Genomic DNA, 19,930 nt, shown 5'->3' on the forward strand with positions numbered 1-19,930 from the left:
GAGAGGAAGGAGGGAGGGAAAGTTATTTAAGTGGATGGATAAATGATTGGCATTTGTATTTAATTTGAGTTGCTCATTTGATTGGATGAACCTGGTAGACAGTATTTAATGTGAGCCTAAAGTCTTATTATGAGGTGTTACTATTTGGTTCAAGAAATAAAACATGGAGCACATCAGAATTATCAGAAAATAAACAATTCTTCACCTATTCTATCTTTCTGACAAAAATATTGATTTATTCTTTTCATCTGTCATTCACAATTCAATTTTCCAGAAAAAAAAAATAATATTGTTATTTACTATATCTCCTGTGGGGCGGTATACGGTGATTAAAACAGTGCTGATTAATTAGTGATTATTGCTACTGGTTATTATTTTTAATTTTACATGCCTAACCTTATACAGTTGGCTATGCCTTGTAAGTTTAACTGGAATTCCATATATATTTACACATGAAAATAGTAAATTAAAGGTCCCCACTTTCTTCTTTCCTCTCCTTGCTATTTTTTTGTATATAAAATTGTTGTGTGCTATTTCATTTATGCTTATTTGTATACCAAACACGAGCAAGTGTACAGTGTGGCTAAGCCATGTTCAATCAATAATTTAGTGGTTAGATATAAAAATGTTTGTTAAAGAGAATATTAATTCAGGTCTGATTGCTCGTGGGGTCTTGGGATCAAAACCAGCTTGTTTTCAGTTATATAATACCTGGAACCTCTACCTACACAGATAAAAGCTGGAATTGAGAGAAGGTTTTGGATTTTTTGAAAGAATACTCCGACATGAAACATGGAGAAGAGAATGTGCGAAACTTTGCCATTATTTTAATCTGTCACAATTATGGGTTTATTTTAGAAGCAAATTCGGTGCAAAAAGGGAAATGCAATTTGGAATTCTGACACAGATTGGCACTGTAAGGCCATCCATAAAAGTTTCATAAACCAAAATCATGGTTCGGGTAGCGAGTTGCTGACATGAATAATTCAATTTTTTTTTTCTGGAGTTACATCTAGCTAGGGGTGAAAACGGAACGGATAATATCTGATCCGTAGTTGAAAATTAGATACGGATATTCAATCTGAATATCCGGGCAGATACGAACGGATATGGTTTTAAATTTTAATTATCCGTATCCGAATAAGAGATATATACCACATTATGAACAAATTTATGTTATTCATTGTTATTATTAGATAAATATTATGAACTTTAAAACTCTTTTAATAATTATCTGATATGATCCGTATCCGTATCTGTATCCGAAAAAAAAAATTGATACGGATATGATTTGACCACTATCTGATCCGTTTTCACCCCTACATCTAGTTACCCTTGTTTTTTTTTTTTGGGTTAATGAGAGACTCAGCACACATATATCATGTCTACACCTGCCACAGAGAATCTGAATACAATTGTTATCTCTAAAAGACAGGTTAAGCAGCCTATAGAGCCTAATTGTCCCTATGGTTAACCAAGAACCAAGGTATTAAACAATTATATTATTTGGTGGTACGGATTGGTGAATGATGCGTCAACTTGTAGCCTATAGCATGCCTCATTTTGTATCCTTATAAAAAATGGTATTATTTCCATAGGTTGTAATTTAATATCAGTAATCTGATAGTTTAACTCTCCAAGAAAGTATTTGATATTTCACTTTAACAAACATCTCTCTAACTTTCGATTGATTAAGTTATCTAGTGCACAAATCATGCGGTATAAAATAATTATTTTTTGCTATATTAGAGTACTTGGTAGTGGTCATTAAAGTAATCATTACTCCATTAGAGTGCACAGGTGCGGTAGGAAGTAATTAATTGAACCATTCAGGTGTCTTTAACAGCTTATTACTTGAGAGTTAGAGATGTGTGTATATTATATTATCTAGTATAGTTAATGGAAGTTCTTTCCACAGGTCTGGACAAGAGAAAATGTCATAAAAAAAAGGAAAATAAATGTCATTAAAATAGTTATGCAACATAAATATATTTTGTGCCTTTTTTTTTTTTACAGAACTTGGATAAAAAAAATCAGACAAATGAATTTTCTTTTGTTGTTATTTTAATTTTTAGGTTATGTACGTTTGTGCCTGTTATTTTTTGGTCTCGCAGCAGGCATTCCATTGTTTGTTTGGTTTTGTAAAGAATGACTATCAGACTATCAGGAAATGAGATTTCTAAATACAGAGGAGGAATTGTGTTTTTAAGCAAAATTAATGCTACTTCGCAATTTGAAAAATGGGTCGTACTCCATGATATGCATTTATTTCTTACCGACGACTTTATACCAAATAATGCTTGTGTTTTTAGCAGTTGCGTAGATATTTGTTATTTTTGTATATATGGCATTGATGATAGTTGAACAAAATATTCAATTTTTTTTAAGGAAAGATAGGTGAAGAAAACAATTATGACTCCAAAATTTTGAGCACAATACTCCTTTTTCTGCCAAATTAATTTTACACCGAATCGAACATTTAGCTTTTCGTTTGGTCGAAAATAATTTCATGAAAATAGAATCCCTGTAGTGTGGTTTCGACTTAAACGGGAAACACCGTTTAGTTCCAAGATGCATATATATATTAATAAACAATAAATAGATGAGAAGTGTTTGAGTATAAATTTTTGGCTAGTAAGTTTAATTAATTGGATCTTAATATGAGTATGGCTAGTATAACATTAATGTCATTTCAGTCTATAACTCTATATAACACCAACTTCAAAATCTATCAAATCGAGTTCAAACGGTGAATTCAAACCGTTCAAACTGATCTACTTTCATTAGTTGTGCGTTTACATATAAAATATATAAGTTTTTGAATTTATTTGGTATCAAGTCAAGCAATCAAATGTGTAAGTTTTTAAGTTAATTTTAATACATTCATTTTTCAATTTTTTTACCGCTTGATTTGATACTTAAATAATCCAAAAATATAAAATATTTGCATGTAAACACATCACTCATAAAATAAATTGGTTTGGATTAATCATTTGAAATCTATTCAATCAAGTTTGAAATTAGTATCATGTGACACCGATATCATACTAACTGGACTCTCTTAATATTTTCAATGAAGAGGTCTGTATACTTTTAAGAATCTTTTTTAAAATGCAGCAAAATTAATTTGCAAGCTTATATAGTTTCACTATGAACAACAATCAGCAAAATCATGACACATACACATCCAGACATGACATGTCTAACGATCCGTGCTATATTCCATCGTGTCCTTAGTTATGTCTTATGTGTGTCAACATATGTATTCGACATACCGTGTTTTTTCAATACACTAATTTAACAGTGCCGCATTTGAAAAAAAAATTGGCATTAATTTCTTTGATTTGGCAAATTCAGATTTTTAGCCAACTCAGTTTGAGACATTATATTATAATATTGTTATTAAAATATATAATTTAATCCTCTAAAACTCGATGTGCAATGAATCTGCTGTGATTTAATTGAGATCAATAAATCAAGAGAAATCCATGATTTTTTTTTAGTCTCCTGATTTATTTAGCTCAAGTTTTGATACTGTTTTTACTTCTTATTTTAAGAAGAAAAAAGTTTATAGCACCATGACGAATAAAGTCAACAATATATTTCTTTCTGGAGTGAGTCTATGGTACTATGCATATTACGATTTGTTACCGTGCTACGGCTTTATATTCGAGTTTTCAAATCCTAACGGTCGATCCGAACCGTTCATCTTGTTCTCCATATTAATATGTGTTTGGAGACCAAATTTTACATTTTTTTGAAATTTTTTTACTATTTTTTTAGATTTATTGAAAATCACTGTTTTTGGATGGTCCTGAATTTTCAGATCAAGTGATTTTCTAAATATCTAAAAAAATAGTAAAAAAATTTCAAAAAATGTAAAATTTGGTCTCCAAACACATATTAATATGGAGAACAAGATGAACGGTTCGGATCGACCGTTAGAATTTAAAAACTCAAATATAGAGCCGTAGCACGGTAACAACCCGTGATATGCATAGTACCATAGACTCACTCTTTCTTTCTGTGCATGTTTTATTACTAATCATTGTTGAAAGGTTTCCCTCAAACGGATAACTGGTAAAAAACAAAACAAATTTAAGGCATTACATGCATCATGACCTTTTTGCTCCACTTAACAGAAGGCATGCATTACCGTTGAAGAGGTCACTTAACCAAATCCACCATCTTTTTTTCATTTTTTTTTTTCATTTGTTTGCCTTAAAGCCTTAAAGGTGATACTTTACAGGAATGAAAAAGTATTAGAATCCTTCGTCATCAACAAAATCCACCTAAAACTTGTTACGTCAACCTAAAGTAATATGCAAAATATCATCAATATTAATCAATATTAATTAGATTCGTTCTATACAATATTAATTATATTAATTGATCAAAATAATTCTTTTAAACATAAATTAAAATTGGTATTCAATAAAACGTATTTAGAATTGGTAATAAATATTGGGAACGTCTTCATTTTAATATACAATTGATTGGTACATTAACATATATATTAATAATTTAGCATAGTTGTATTTCATCTGTGAAAAGATCTAGTTATAGATATGGTAATTATAAAGATAAAACATCTTGTCTTGATACATTTTCATATTTATTAATTAACTGAATGGTACATTAATTGCAGATTAATTAGTACTAATATAATTTAAAAGTACAAAACTAACAAGCCTTTGTCCCCCACCCCCCACAAAAAAAAAAAAAAAAAAAAAAAGTCAGCCCAACCAAATTTAACTGTTGCTTAATTCTCTTCTATTTGTACTATTTTTCATAAAATGTTCTTTTTGCTTGTTGACAGCAAATGGGTTTGTGCATATATGAACCAAACATCACTTAATTATCATTACCCTCTTCACTTAGAATCTTCCCATGTTGTCAGAGACGCAGTTTGCTAATTATTTCACAACTGGTTTTATTATGGCACTATCTTTACCACGATCCCTGTAGTACAAATGTTAATGCAAGAAAAAAAAATGTCAAGATGTATTGATTGATTAATAAATTACATGATTCCAAAAACAAAAATAAAGGATGTAAATGTAATTCAAGTTTATATGGACCAAATACCCTTCCCTACTTCCTAAAATATATATTTTTAAAATGTACCACAGATGACTTTTCAAAAATAAAAAGAAAAAAAATGTCAAGATGGCTTGATTGATTAATAAATTATGTAATTCCAAAAACAAAAATAAAGGATGTAAATGTAATACAAGTTTATATGGACCAAATACCCTTCCCTACTTCCTAAAATATATATTTTTAAATGTACCACAGATGGAGGTACATGAGTGAAGTCTATAAAAGATCAACAAAAAAGTGGCAATGAAATGCTAAAGAGGGAGAGAGAGCACATAATGCAATGAAATGCAAATGCAATGATAGAGATGCTACAACTCAATACGCTCTTGAACTCACATGAACACATGGTCACTTGGACTTTTCTTGTACTTCTCAAATAATTATTTAAACATGGCAATATCTTGAAAGAAGATGGGGGCCATGTGAAGTGCTTCTGTATCAAATTTTATAAAATTTTATTCTCTGCCTATTTGTCCATTTCTTTGGGTAGCAAATTAATTGCAAGAGGTTATTTTGTTGGTTGTATGGGCCATCATTGAGCATTAAGCCATTAACACACACTTTCTATGGCTCTGTAAAAGTCTATTTTATTTATATTTTATTACTTATCAATTATTAATTGCGTAAGTTCGTATAACGACTTTCAGTTACTGTTACCGTCCTTATAATCAAACATATGCTTAAGAATTTTATTATTAGTATAAGCATATGTTTTCTTAATTAAAGACAGATAAAATTCGATACATTACTAATTTATGGCCGATTGGTTATAATTCAAGAAAAGTTAATACCAAATTTAGATAGAGATGTGGACACAAATATTATTGGGAGCTTGAATGGAAGATTGGAAGTAATTGAATAAAAAAACTTGTGGATTTTTTTTTTTTTTTTGCATGACTGATGAGGTAGCTAAAATACATATTTTGTTGGTTAATTTTTGTTAATAAAATCGACAATACTTCAGTTTTTTATTTTCAAGAACATCATTTTTTTCATGTGGACAAATTATGTAAAATCTTTTTTTTTTTCAACTTTTAATTCATGTACATAAAAAATAAAGAAAAAAAAAATACCAATCTTTACTTTGCACGCAACCAAAGTGACATAAACACATATAACGGTTTATTTTATAAGCTAGTTTTATATTTTCTATTGTAAATTTGTAAAAGATATATAGAAGAATAAGAAACTATATTAAACTGTTTAGTCTACTTCTTATTAATTTGGTATTATATAGTGATTTCGAATAAAAAAATATCCATGATGAGAAAAATAATCGGCCCAATATTTTTTCAAACCAGACCTCGCCTGATTTCAATTACACATATTCTGTAGTAACTTAAATTCAACTACCCAAAATTTTTATTCATATCCCAAAAAAATATAAAACTTCAAAAACTATCCACGTTTTCAGGACATTTCGAAAACTGTTTGGTAAATTTTTTACCGGTTACAGGCCTAGTTTCCGCCAAAAATAATACCAGTTCAATGCCATTGGAAACCTACAAAGATTTTTGCGGTTTGAGAAACCCATAAAAATTTTACATGCTTTTCCGGCCAAAACTGACAAATTTTTTACAGGTTTTCGGCCAGCGCCAAAACAGCCTGTTCCAAGCTGAAATAAGATCTGAAACAGCTGTGCAGAAAAGTGGATAGTTCAGCCAGAACCGAAACATCCTGTTCCTAGCCAAAACTGAGGCAGAAAGCAGTTTTTTGAACCATACTAATTATGGTTGAGTGAAAATCGTGGAGAAAACTTCTACAGATCCAACAGATAAATCCTACAATACATCTCAAAGTCGTGTTTATTTTTTGTTATTTAATTTTGTTACTTTTACAAAAAATAAATCAGAACTTGCACTTGTGTAAATAATAAGTCTCACGGTGTCAGATACAAGTATAGTTTGCTACTGAGTGGATGTTATCAATTCATCAATTTTTTGCTTGCTTTCTTTCTTACTGTATTATTGACAGGTTTTGTTCCAAACTATACTTGTATTGATAATTTTTATTTGCTACTTGTATTAATAAAAAGAATATTTAATTTTAGTTATTTTCCACGATTTTCACTCAGCCAAAATTAGTATGGTTCAAAAAACTGCTTTTTGCCTCTGTTTCGGTTAGGAACAGTTTGTTTCGGCTTTGGCCGAACTACCCACTTTTCTGCACAACTGTTTCGATTCTGGTCAAAAAACTTGTAAAATTTTTGCTGGGTTTAGGACAAAACATGTTAAACTTTTACAGGTTTCTCAAATCGCAAAATTTTTTGCAAGTTTCAAATGGCATTGGGCTGTTATTATTTTGATGGAAAATATGCCTCTAACCAGTAAAAATTCTACCAGTTTAGGTAGTTTTCGAAATGTTCCTGGCTGTTCCTGGATGTTCCTGGCCGGCCCTGGATGTTCCTGCGAATGCAGAAAAACTGTCGGTTCTGCAAAAGCCAAAACAGATGTTCCTGGCAGAAACAGGGGTCGAAACTTGGAATGCAGAAAAACTAGTGGTTTTGGAAAGGCCAAAACAGATGTCCAGGCAGAAACGGGGGCCAAAACTGCTGATGCAGAAAACTGCATGTTCTGCAAAAGCCATAATAGATGGTCCTGGCAGAAACAGGGGGCCGAAACTGGGAATGCAGAAAAACTGGCAGTTTTAGAAAGGCCAAAACAAATGTTCAAGGAAAAAACAGGGGCCGGGAATGCAGAAAAATTGGCAGTTCTGGAAAGGCCAAAACAGATGATCCTAGCAAAAACGGGGGCCGAAACTGGTGATGTAGAAAACTGCCTGTTCTGCAAAAGCCATAATAGTGACAGAAACAGGGGGCCGAAACTGAGAATGCAGAAAAACTGACGATTTCAGAAAGGCCGAAACAGATGTTCCTGATGGGCCTGTTCGGCATGGCATGGAATTAAAGTGGAATAGAGGATCTGTAGAATTGAGAGGAGATGACTATTATGATATATTCCAAATATGTTCAGCAACTTCACGGTGAAATAGTGACACTCTTTTTTCATTAAAATAAAAAATTAAATTCAAAAGTGCTCCACTTTTCTTCCTCCTCTAAAAATGTGCACATTAAAATTGAAAAAAGTGAAAAAGAATTTGCCACATCATCCAAATATGAGTAGAAGAAGTATTTCTTTAGTCTCTATTCCACTCCAATTCTTTATTCTAGCTCACCCTTGGAATTAAAAATATGGGAAAAAGCTCTATTCCGATGCTTCTATTCTAACTCATTCCAGCTCTGTTCGGCAGGAATTAGACCTTAATTCCGGTCTATTCTTCTATTCTATGTGTGCCGAACAGGCCCGATAAAAATAGGGGCCGAAACCAGACTGCGGAAGAATCCATTAGACTCAAATTTTCTGATGGGCATCTAGGCAACCTGTTCCTAGTGGATGCTAATTCCCGAATTTCAAACTCAAATTAATCAGGTGTTGTAGGACTCGCTGGTTTCCAGTGGACTTCATTTAGGGTCCAAGAAGGCCCAAACTAATTTTATTGGGCCTCAATGAAATCATATTTGAGCTTAATTGCATAAAAATGTTGCTTCTGTGGTGGGCTGTACTTAAAATTGACTCTGAGTTTCATTATTGGTTCCTGTGCTGATAATCTTTTGCATGATCTGTGCGAGTGGGCTTCCTTTGCACCAATAATCTTAGTGCAAAAGTCTCCATAATATAATCTGACGTAAATTTCAATAATATAATCTGACACGTCGAGTTCCAGATATAGCGTATTCTCGTCATTATTTGATCATATGACGGTGAGTTTAATTTGAATTTGATTTGTATATTTAAAAACTGTATAAATGAGTTGAAAAATGTAAAAGATAAGTATATAATAAATACTGGACAACAGCTAAATTACAAACTATTATACCTGTCAAATCTGCCTAGCCAGCGACACATGAAATTTTTTAATTTGGCAGGTGAAGTTTGGATTGAATCACCTGGGAGAAAAGTCAAATACCTCTTGCTAACAAAAGTGGGAATTCTTTTTGGCAAAGGCTTCTATTGACATAAGGATCTATTTGTAAAATATACATATTTTTATTTTCAAAGTTTAAACAGTCGATCCGAATCATTCATCTTGTTCTCCATATTAATATGTGTTTGGAGACCAAATTTTACATTTTTCCGATTTTTTTTACTATTTATTAAGATGGGTACAAAATTCAATGGTCTGAATTTGATATTTTTTGTACCCATCTTAATAAATAGTAAACAAATTCAGAAAAATGTAAAATTTGGTCTCCAAGCACATATTAATATGGAGAACAAGATGAACGGTTCGGATCGACTGTTTGAACTTTGAAAATAAAAATATGTTCATTTTACAAATAGATCCTTATGTCCATAGAAGCATCACTCGTTTTTACAATTCGGTGAGCTCGAGACGAATTTTTCTGATGAGTCAAATTATTTTCCTAAATATTGTGGGTTGTCTAGTTTGGAGGATGCATCTGTATTTGCTATTATATTATTTGTTTTTTTTTTTGTATTTTTATTCATTCCTTTCAATTTAAGATGTATGATCATATTAATTTAATAACTCAAATTATAAACAAAAAATGAATTTTTTTTTCTTAGTTCTAAGTGGTGCCACATTATTTACATTCTTATTGGGACGATAATGTTTCTTTTTACTTATTTATCATGATTGATAAGAGATATGTCAATTTCCCTAAGATGCAAACAAATTCTTAAGTCAACAAAATTCTTTTGAATTTCTCTGCAGAAATTCTAGCACAACTTATCATGTTATTTTCTATCATACGGATTTCTAATGTTTTAGAACAAAACTATCCGTGTTCAAAACATATTGAATGCAAAATTTTATAGAAATCATCTTAATTTAAAATTTAAGATTTTTTTTTTCAATACATATTTTCTCTTTAGAGCGAAACCGAAAAGCACCATATAACTTTTGACAATGTTAACCCCATCTACATGCATGCAAAATGGACAGGTTATTATGGCAAAACTCTACAAGTTCAAAAAAAGTGCAAGAAACTCGAGGTTTTTAGGGTGTTTTCCTCGAGGACGTGTTTGAAAGGGTGTGAATTTGTGGCATTTTAGATTCAATTAAAAAATAATAATTTATAATATGTTCGGGTGTCAATTTTTTATCGTCATATTCATTTCTATATTTTTTATTAATCCGTATGAAAAAAATATTATATCAAATGAAATCATTTTTTTTCATGATCTCTTGTTCCATCTCTCCTTAAAATTTTGAAATAAAAAAAACGTGGGATGATTTAGTACTCATTATTAAATAAATTATACTATACTAACACTTGCATCTGAATCTCATAAAAATTTCGAGATCTCAAATTACTTAATTTAATTTTCGAATTATAAAATAGGCTTTCAGTTATCCAAAATCTTAATGGTATTTGCCATTATTTGATATAATTCATATAATTTACACTACTAACTAGGGAGAATATTTTAATATATTATGCTTATACAATTTTTTTTCTAAATGTTATTATATGTTAATTATTAGATTGTTATAATTAATAAGGAAACTATCAATCACAAAATAGTACACAAAATTACTATTGATAACGAGTCATTGAAAAAAGAAAAATTACAATTTCCATGAATATTTTACTCAAGTTAGAATTTTTCACAACTATTCTCACAGTATAATAAAAAAATTAATTGCCGCACATTCTCATAATCATTTCCGTATATTAATTTGTAAATTTTCACACCCAAATAATCTCATTCCGCACCTCCACAACCAAACAAGCTCTAAACTAAACCCTTTTATTTATTTTTTTCACTCTCCCCTAACAAGAAACCAAATTTCACTAATATTAATCCCTTTACAGGATCAATTTGTTTTGTATGATTCTATAAGTTGCTTTGCTTCCATATACTGGTTAATATGAAATTTGCTTGTCCAATTTTCTAAAGCAAAAGCGCCAAACTAAAATATTAACATTAACCCAGTTGCTAATTATAATTAATTTAAAAAATATAGAAAATTAAGGCACCCGTATCAGTTGATGAATATAAAAGACAAGTCATTTATAGTTCATTGATTGGAAATTGTTTCTTAATTAATGATATTGTTGCATGCAAAAACTATATAGACTGCTTCAGTGAAAATTTATCTATATATATTATGTAAAAAAAAATCAAATACCAGGTATTGGGTCAATAGTCATTATGGTAGTAATACTAATACGCCAACAAATTAAATTAAAAAGATACACTAATTAACAAAATCTTTGACAGGTTTAACATTATTAATATCACACTTTACAAGGGTTGTAATCCCAATTATCCGAACCCTAAAACCCCTTCCTTTCTCAGTTTCTCTCCTTCCCCGCCACCAGTGAAAAAAACCGCAACGGAGCCATAAACGATGAAACAGTAAAGAACCCAAAATAGAATAGAAAGAGGATAAACAAGGATTTAAAGAAAACAATAGAATTAGAGAAAAATTAACAAAAAAGAATCCTCTGAATCATTTGCGCTCTCATTCAATCCGATGGGAGAGGCTGTTGACAAACCCGCTGCTCCGGCGACGCCGACGCCGGAGGAGGAGCCTGCGGTGGTGGCGGGCGCTCTTGGCCTGGAGACGTGCCTCGCTGACGATTTCCTCCTGTTTTTGGGAGATTCTATCCCGGTTCGTACCACCTCCGAAATGTAAAAAAATGAAAACTCTTTTCCCGAAATTTTTATCTCGACTCTGTTCAAACCCTTAAAGACTAGTTCTTTTTCATCGGCTTTCTTAGGTTTTGAGTGGGGATGCTAAACAGGGTAAAAAGGAGGGAGTTGAAGCACAGGAGGAGGAGGAAGAAGAGCTGGAGTGGTTGTCTAACATGGACGCGTTCCCTTTCCCTCCATTAGATACTTCCCTGGAAGAGGAAGCATCTGCTGCCATGGAAGCACTGGATACTATGGTGGTGGATGGACTGGAGATAAAGGATATGGAAGAACAGGAGATCGAGAAGGTTAGGGTTCCGATGAAGAGGCGGAGCCAAATTCCACGGCGCCCGAGGAAAGATTTCTCTAACTTCCCTTTATTATCGACAAGTGAAAGTAGTAAGGAAAAACAACCCTCAATTAGGAGGTGCACACATTGCCTAGTGGATGATACACCACAATGGCGGCAGGGACCCGAGGGACCCGGAACCCTTTGCAATGCGTGTGGTGTGAGATATAAAAGTGGGAGATTGTATGACGAATATCGTCCCGCTAACAGCCCGACATTTCATCCCGGGAAGCACTCGAATTTTCACCGAAAGGTTTTAGAGATGCGTGGTGGGAGGCAAACAGATGGAGGGGTGAATTCAAGTACAAGAGGGGGCCGCCGATCGTCGCTCGGTGGCAATGAACAAGGTGGAGAGGTGCATGACAGTGGCGGAGGTACATGAATCTGTGATGTTTCATGTTAATTTTTTTTTTTTTTTAGTAGTGTTAATTGTGCTGGTTATTATAACTCAGAAAAGAAGGTTTAGAATTTAGAATACTGATGTTAGCAAACCAGTTTGTGTTATTTTTATTGTTTATGATTAGTTAGATGAAAATAGTGAGCAAGAGAAAGGATACTGGGTTTTTTTTCAACATGGCAAGATGTTGGTGTATCCTATCCTTGTTTAAGGTTCGAATAATTAGGATTTAGAAGTGAGAAAATAATTGATGATATCCAATAATCTATAATCTCATTGAAGTGTTCAACAGTTGAAAAATAGTTCATGATCTATGCAATTCCCTTAAAATTAGGCTTGTGCAAATTAGAGATGCTGCACATTTTTTTTTAAAAAAATTTGGTGGTAGCAAGGTGAACAGCCTTTTTTCACCTTGTTAGTGAAAATGCTAATTAAGGAATACAGTTTGGGAAAGACAGAAACCAAATCTTTTGGAGTAGGAAGATCGCAACCATTGATTGCGATTGGTTACAACCCTCCTTTTGGTTTGTAGACAATGTCTATAATCTTATGTGTCCACTGTTGCATTGTATTTGGGATCGCAGGCAATGGTTGTGATTTTCCTTATTTTAAAAGTTCCAAATTTGGGTTTTGTTTTTCATTGCTTTTCATTTTTTATCCAAAGAAATGTGCGTGTTGAGAGTTGTGTTACGTCAAATTATGACTATGGCTCCCCTGTGTATCTCCACTGGAGCAAGAGATTAGAAATAGGAGAGTCTTGTGCAATTGAATTGAAATGAAATTATAATTTATTCTGGTCCGAGGTTGCTTCTTTTCTTTTTCTTTGTTAACACCTTTCTGGTTGTTAAGCACAGACTGGTAGAGTTCGTTGGTTCTGAGTACTGGAGGATGTTAAATCAGTTACCTCTGTTCAAGTGTCCAAAGGTTGGTAATAGAATTTAATCCCAAACGTTTCTAGGATCAATCTCTTGCTCTGAAAATCTGATGCATATGTAAATCAAAAGTTGAGATTCTGACCTAATTGCCACGCGAGCATTTGTTTTTAAAAATTGAATTGCGCAGGGATGTCTGTTGTAACAAAAAACAGGTGCAGTACCCAAATTCAAACTATGTAGTACAGCCCAGCCCATAGACTGCAAGCCCATGAACTAGTTAATGAGGCCTGAACATGTAGGTTTTATCTTAGCCCAATCATCCAGGGGCTTATTTTCGTACAACTTCCTCCAAACATATATCAAACTAGGTGTGTTGTTGCAGCTCCGCCGCAACTGTTTTTTTGATGCATGTCAGTGTACATGGGTGACATTATTTTTATATTATATGGTTTACTTATTATAGCAGATATTTGTTCAGAATCAGAATCAGAATTTGGCATGCCAGAAGTGTAAGCAAGTGCGTAGATTATACTGCAGTATAATTAATTTCATAGCCAGCCCAAAGTGTATACATCATATTAATTCAATTGATAATCTTGAAATTTTACTAAACCCGCTACTAAGCTGTAATTCCCAAGTGAATAGAATGTAACATCAATAATAACTAAACCTTTAAGCATTTCACGTTCATATATGAGGCCATCTTTTTGTAGTCGTAAAAAGTTTTATTCCAATCGGGTTTAAATCTCCTTACAAGGTCTACACCAATAACCCTGAATGTCAAGATGAATGTTTACAATCAATACTATAGTATTATATAGGGGAGATTTTCTTGTCAGCAAATAAGAAAATGACCAAGGTTTCAAAAAAAAAAACAAAGAAAATGACCAGAATAAAGAGGTAAGATACACAGTTCTTTGGAACATCTTCAATTGGTACACCTAACTCTCTTCGCTTGACAACGATATCTTTTGCCAACACAAAAATCATAGTCATGTTGTGCAGCTCAGTACTGACCACACGGAATAATAATAAAATATGATATTGACGTCAATAGAAGAAAAAAAATTACTTTAGGGCACTGGTAAAAGCATGGTTTATATATACAAACTGGCACAAATGTATGCCTTGGGCAGAAAAGTTGAGCACAAACAGGGTCATCAAAATGAACTATACCATGTCGCTATGCTGAACCACTCTCCAGAGCTGGCTCCATATATCAAGATTCTTCTTAAAGGAAGTAACAACAAACTTGTCATTCTCCTCCAATCTACATTAACAATGAATGTTACTTGTCAGTTTGGATGTAGTACCAGTTTACCACTGATATATTTCTCCAGTAACGACCCAGATTAAACCACATGCTCAAGGATTGAAACCACTGATCGATAGAAAGCACATGGGAAAATACACACACACACACACATGCATGTACGAAAGTTATTGGAATACCTGCCAGCCTCGTGGTCCCCCAGCTCCGACTTCTATTGTGTAAGAAAACTTGAAGCCATTAGCTATCACCAGCTCGGCATCCAATTCTGAGTTCCGTCAAATCTACATAACATAAATATACTTTGTTATTGAGAAGAACAGAGATTTAAGTTTGGTATGTCAATAAATGGTGCTGACTTTATGCATGTGAGATTAATTTAAGAAACAAATGGAAAGTGGACAATTATATCTGCCTTACCAAGTTGGGATGAGGGAACTCTCGCAACCAATACCAATTTGCACTTTCAACTTCATCTCCTCAGCCACTGAGTTGAAAATTGTAAACAATGGAAAATAATATGAATAATTGTAAATATGTAAATACAGTACAAAAATAACTATCTAAGAGAAGCTGTCTTGAGCTTCACCTTTTACTTCTCTTCTTCTTTTTTTTTCTGAGAAAAAAATGTGAGTCAAGCCCACATTTGATTCCATTGATAATGGTAAAGTTACAAGAGGTTTGTAACAGGTTTAAAACAAATGAAAATGCTCAAAAAGCTGAGCAGAAAGGGGAAAAATAATACAAAAAGGTAAAAAAAATTGCAGTAAATTATCTCAGGCGTACCAGTACTCTATCAAGAACCACGTTCCCATTCTTTCTATCAGGAGCTAATCATTTGAAGAAGTTCAGTTTTTGATCCTCAACTTTTTACTGGAAAATTGCAGTGATCATATTTCCTTAGGAAATACATTTGAAATGTATTAAAAACTGAACGAAATTGCAAGAATCATAACCCCAAGTGTAGGGGAAAACAATAAACCTATTCATGCCCTTATTCAGCAGGGTAAGTTAGTAGCTCTACGACAATCAAGCAAAAAAGTGGTAGCATGGAAAAAGGGGAAAACTGAAATAACACACCTGAAGTTGGATAGAAGCAGGGAACCTTAAGAGCTAGTAGCGCTCCACCCTAACAAAGCAGGAACTGGTTAGCAATGATGCAATTGGAGGACAACCTGGTGATAAGGAGATACTTCCGTAGATGAGATTTGGGAAAAGAAAGAACCAACCATGACTTATGCTGATTGGATGTCATTGTCGTTGTGGAAAAGTGAAATGATGGTCGGAATTGATAGCATTTGAAGGAATCATACCAAAGAGACGTAGCTGGAAGAAGCAGAGATGACCGATGACAGTGAAAAGCGTGGCCTCCTTCCAGAGTAGCTTGAGGGAGAGACAGGCGGCTGGCAGCAGGGGAAGACCGGAGGAGGTGGAGCAAATAGTCCCTAGACCCTAGGGAAGGAAGACCGTCTAAAATCGGGAAGAAGAAGGCGGTGAGAGGAGAGCCGACACGTCGTGGGGAGATGGTAACGTGGTAAGCCAGGTGGTGATCGCAGAGCGCGGAGGGACCAATTTGGGTTTTCCGGAGAAAATTGGCGTAGGCGACAGAAATGGATGGGGCCAGTGTAGGACATATGACGTTAGCTTAGGTAAGCTTCAATTAATCCTGTTCATTGATGCATAATCAGATGGTAGATGGGAGTTTTTACACTGTTCATTGCTGAGGTCAGAACTCATTGAAAATTAAGGTATTATAATTATAATATATGCCTTCACTCGCATAGTAGAACTAGACAGTTCTTATATTCACATTTTTTTATGAGCATAGCTTCAAAATTAATCGAATTAATTTTAGATGACGAATTCAAATTGTTAAAATCGATCTAATTTATTAATGATATATTTATTTGTAAAATATAAAATTACAAATTAATTTAGTATAAAATTCAACGATCCAAAAATGAAGAAAAATAAATATATTAATATTAACTTATAATTTTTTTTTACCACTTGATTTTATACTAAAATAATTTGAAAATTTATAAATTTTGTATGTAAATATATTATTTGGGAAGTGTATTGGTTTTAACGATTTGGATTCTTCATTTGATGCTAATTTGGTAATATTTTGAAGTTAAGCCTGCCAGGACTTGGTGAGCTTAAGAACACCCTAGTCAACTCCATTTTGCATCATAGTAACAAATTTGGAATAAAAAAATAATTCGGAAAATAAAAAAAATGTATGATTTAGATATAATCGGACAAAATTTCAGAAATAGTTCGTAAATTTCAATAAAATAATGAGAAAAAAATAACTAAAGCATTTCGCAAAGAATAGAGTAGTTCATAAAGTATCATCATATTTGATCGCCAAGAATAGAATAGTTCATAAAAACATGAAGAGTAACCATTGCAATGACCAGGCAATCAAGTACTTCAGGATATGTGTGGCGAAGAGGAAGATGAGGAGATATGAGCAAGGAATGCAAGCAATGGGGGATGTATGTGATCGTGCTGTGAATTGGTTGGACGGTGTAGGTAAGCATCTGGATCAAGATGAGAACGAGTGTCCAAAACCATGGAAGATATTCCAAGCGCTGGATGGAGGTTACTGTTGGGGAATTATAATTACAAACGGATCCGAATCGCTCAATAATGTCTTTAGGTCATCTCGTAGGTTGCCAGTAGCAGCAATAATTGAGGACACATTTTACAAATGTCATCAATGGTTTGCTTAAAGGAGAGCAAAATCAGAATTTGAAGCAAGCCAGGGTCAACAGTTCTCATGTCATGTGCAGAAGGTATTTTATTTTCATTAAATTATTTTATTTTTAAAATTTTAAATTATTCTATTTTCATTCAATTATTTTAAAACATTAATATCATTAATTTTTCGTAGTTGATTAACAAACAGTGCTGGAGGTCACAATCTATGAGTTTGAGGTAACATCAACATAAGGAAAAGTTAATGCATACATGTCTGACACTTCTAGCCGGTTTACCAAGGCCAATTACAAATACACGGTGGTAATCACCGATGATAACACGGTTACATGCACATGCCAGAAGCCGCAATTAAACCGAATACCGTGTTCTCATGTTCTGGCAGTGTGTCGTCTCTGAGGCATTGACCCTAGCAGGTTCGTACATTACTACTACCACATCTAGACACTGATCAACACATGGATGGGTGAATGGCATGTGTATGACAATCAGTCTGATTGGCTGGAAAATGAAGGTCCAACCCTTGTTCCAAATGACAAAAATATTACTTTGGGTCGAAGGCGAGTCAATAGGATTCTGATGTGGCTTGATTTACTGCATAATAGAAGGACCGATTTTTTTATAAATATCCAAAATTAATAACAAATTTCGTAATTTACCCATTTAGTGGATCAAATTGCAAATGTACCCAATCCGGTTATTGGTTAACCGGATTTTTGCTATTTTTCCGGTTAGTGGGTGACCGGGTTTGTGGATTTTTTCCGGTTAGTGGGTAACCGGACCTTTAGAATATGTTCGGTTGATAGCTAACCGGTTATTTTTTCGGTTAACAGAGCACCGGAAAGTTTATATTTTTCCGTTTATTGGATAACCAGAAAGAAGTTCGGTTAACAGTGCACCGGAAATTAACTTCCGTTAAATAGACCCCCTGTGAAGCCAAAGAGAAACGCAACCGCATACAAATCTCATAATTTACTCTGAAGAATTAGAGTCTCGTCCAGAGAGGAACGAAACAAAGAAAAAAAGTAAGTTTTTTTTTTATAATTAAGTTATTATTTTTTTAACTATTGATTTTTGAAATATAATTAAGATTTCTCCTCCAGTTCTTTGTATGGAAATTATGTCAAAAATTTTATAAATTTTTGAAATATAATTGTTTAGAATTTTTTGAAATATTGTTTAGAATTATTTGGAATATTTTTTAGATTGTTTAGAATTTATTTGTTTGGAATGTTTAGATTGTTTAGAATTGATTTATTTAGATTGTTTAGAATCAATTATAATCATCCATACAAAAATAAATCAGTAAACAAATATTACTTGCTCTATCAGTAAGTAAATAATTATGTTAATTATTTTATCTTTTAACTATCTATTTTTTTTTTTGAAATTATGTTAATTATTATTTCTTCTAATCGTTTTTGTAATCTGCTACAGATACGAAGCACACGATCACACTCAGACGGAGAGAAAGGAACACACTCAGGCAAAGATAAAGGAAGATAAAAAAGAAAAAGGTCATTTTTTATAATTAATTTGTAATTATTTATGTTGTTATTTGTACCAATCAAAACTAAAAATAGGTTAATTACATATATTGTTTAGACTAAAAATAGTTTATTTTTAATTTTAATTTTAATTTGTAATATAATAAATTAGTTCATTTCAACTGGTTCAGGATATTGTCCAAATAATTTAGAATTTTTTCGAACATTCCAAAATGGTTTAGAATATTTTATAAAATTCGAAAATAGTTAAGGATATTGCAAAATGGTGCAGAATAAGTTAGGAATATTCAAAATGGGCTAGAATAATTTAGGAAATTGTAAAATAATATAGAATAATTTTCATAGTTCCGGACAATTTTTAATTACTTATATGTTGTTATTTTTTGACTTGCCAGACCAATTGAAACTAAAAATGGATATAACTATTTGTGTCAAGATTTATATTGGAGGAGAAATCCAATACAATAATGATGGGGTATTTTACAGTACCTGAGCTAAATACTCATTACCGCTAACCGTGAACCACAACTTTGATTATCTTCGGAATGAGATTTATAAATTGGTTGGGTATAATGTTAGCCAAGCAAATATGGAAATCCAAGCCAGATTTAATATGTCTACCGATGGGGGATGTGACCATCAGTTAATACCTGTAATAAACCAACAATCTTTCGAAATGATTTTAGGAATTGTGTCGTCATTTTCACAAATGTTATCGATTCTGGAGTTATATGTAGAATTGGAACCGAACTACACCAATCAGATTCCTGAACCTCGATCCCGACCCAGTACCAGTCGGAATCTTGTGGATCCCGACCCAATACCAGTTAGATCCCGACCTAGTACCGGTCGGCACTCTGTGGATATACCAGTGAGACCCCGACCCAGTATCGGTAGCAACTCTGTGGATCTACCAGTTAGACCCCGACACAGTACCAGTCGAAACTCTGTGGATCTACCAAGCACATCCCGACCATGTACCAGTCGGGTCCGTAGACAGGTACGTGATTATTCGCATGTCCCTATGGATGCAATTGATTCT

General features: G+C 33.1%; 1 protein-coding gene and 1 long non-coding RNA gene across 3 annotated transcripts; one reads left to right on the forward strand and one right to left on the reverse strand.

Annotated features, from left to right (window-relative positions):
• Nucleotides 1-11,389: 11,389 nt before the first annotated feature.
• LOC144567323 (GATA transcription factor 7-like) lies at nucleotides 11,390-12,775 on the forward strand. The gene is made up of 2 exons (XM_078317428.1): nucleotides 11,390-11,745; nucleotides 11,855-12,775. The coding sequence occupies exons 1-2, from the start codon at nucleotides 11,608-11,610 to the stop codon at nucleotides 12,494-12,496; spliced, it is 780 nt and encodes a 259-aa protein (XP_078173554.1). The 5' UTR covers nucleotides 11,390-11,607; the 3' UTR covers nucleotides 12,497-12,775.
• Nucleotides 12,776-14,002: 1,227 nt separating this feature from the next.
• LOC144567489 (uncharacterized) lies at nucleotides 14,003-16,218 on the reverse strand. Of its 2 annotated transcripts, XR_013515422.1 has the most exons (7): nucleotides 15,886-16,218; nucleotides 15,737-15,785; nucleotides 15,443-15,529; nucleotides 15,077-15,143; nucleotides 14,839-14,940; nucleotides 14,275-14,656; nucleotides 14,003-14,159 (listed from the first exon to the last, which is right to left on the reverse strand). It is a non-coding gene; the product is annotated as an uncharacterized LOC144567489 (long non-coding RNA). The 2 variants fall into 2 exon arrangements; XR_013515421.1 differs by lacking the exons at nucleotides 14,839-14,940; nucleotides 15,077-15,143; nucleotides 15,443-15,529; nucleotides 15,737-15,785; nucleotides 15,886-16,218 and having other exon boundaries at nucleotides 14,275-14,398; nucleotides 14,498-14,757.
• Between the last annotated feature and the right edge of the window lie 3,712 nt (nucleotides 16,219-19,930).

The sequence above is a fragment of the Carex rostrata genome, chromosome 16, assembly GCF_964058835.1.
Source record: "Carex rostrata chromosome 16, lpCarRost1.2, whole genome shotgun sequence".
In the NCBI taxonomy this organism is placed as follows: domain Eukaryota; kingdom Viridiplantae; phylum Streptophyta; class Magnoliopsida; order Poales; family Cyperaceae; genus Carex; species Carex rostrata.

Coding starts and splice junctions, on each gene's coding strand:
- LOC144567323 (XM_078317428.1), top strand. CDS start 11,608: ATGGGAGAGGCTGTTGACAAACCCGCTGCTCCGGCGACGCCGACGCCG. Junction 11,746..11,854: donor TTTTGGGAGATTCTATCCCG/GTTCGTACCACC, acceptor CGGCTTTCTTAG/GTTTTGAGTGGGGATGCTAA.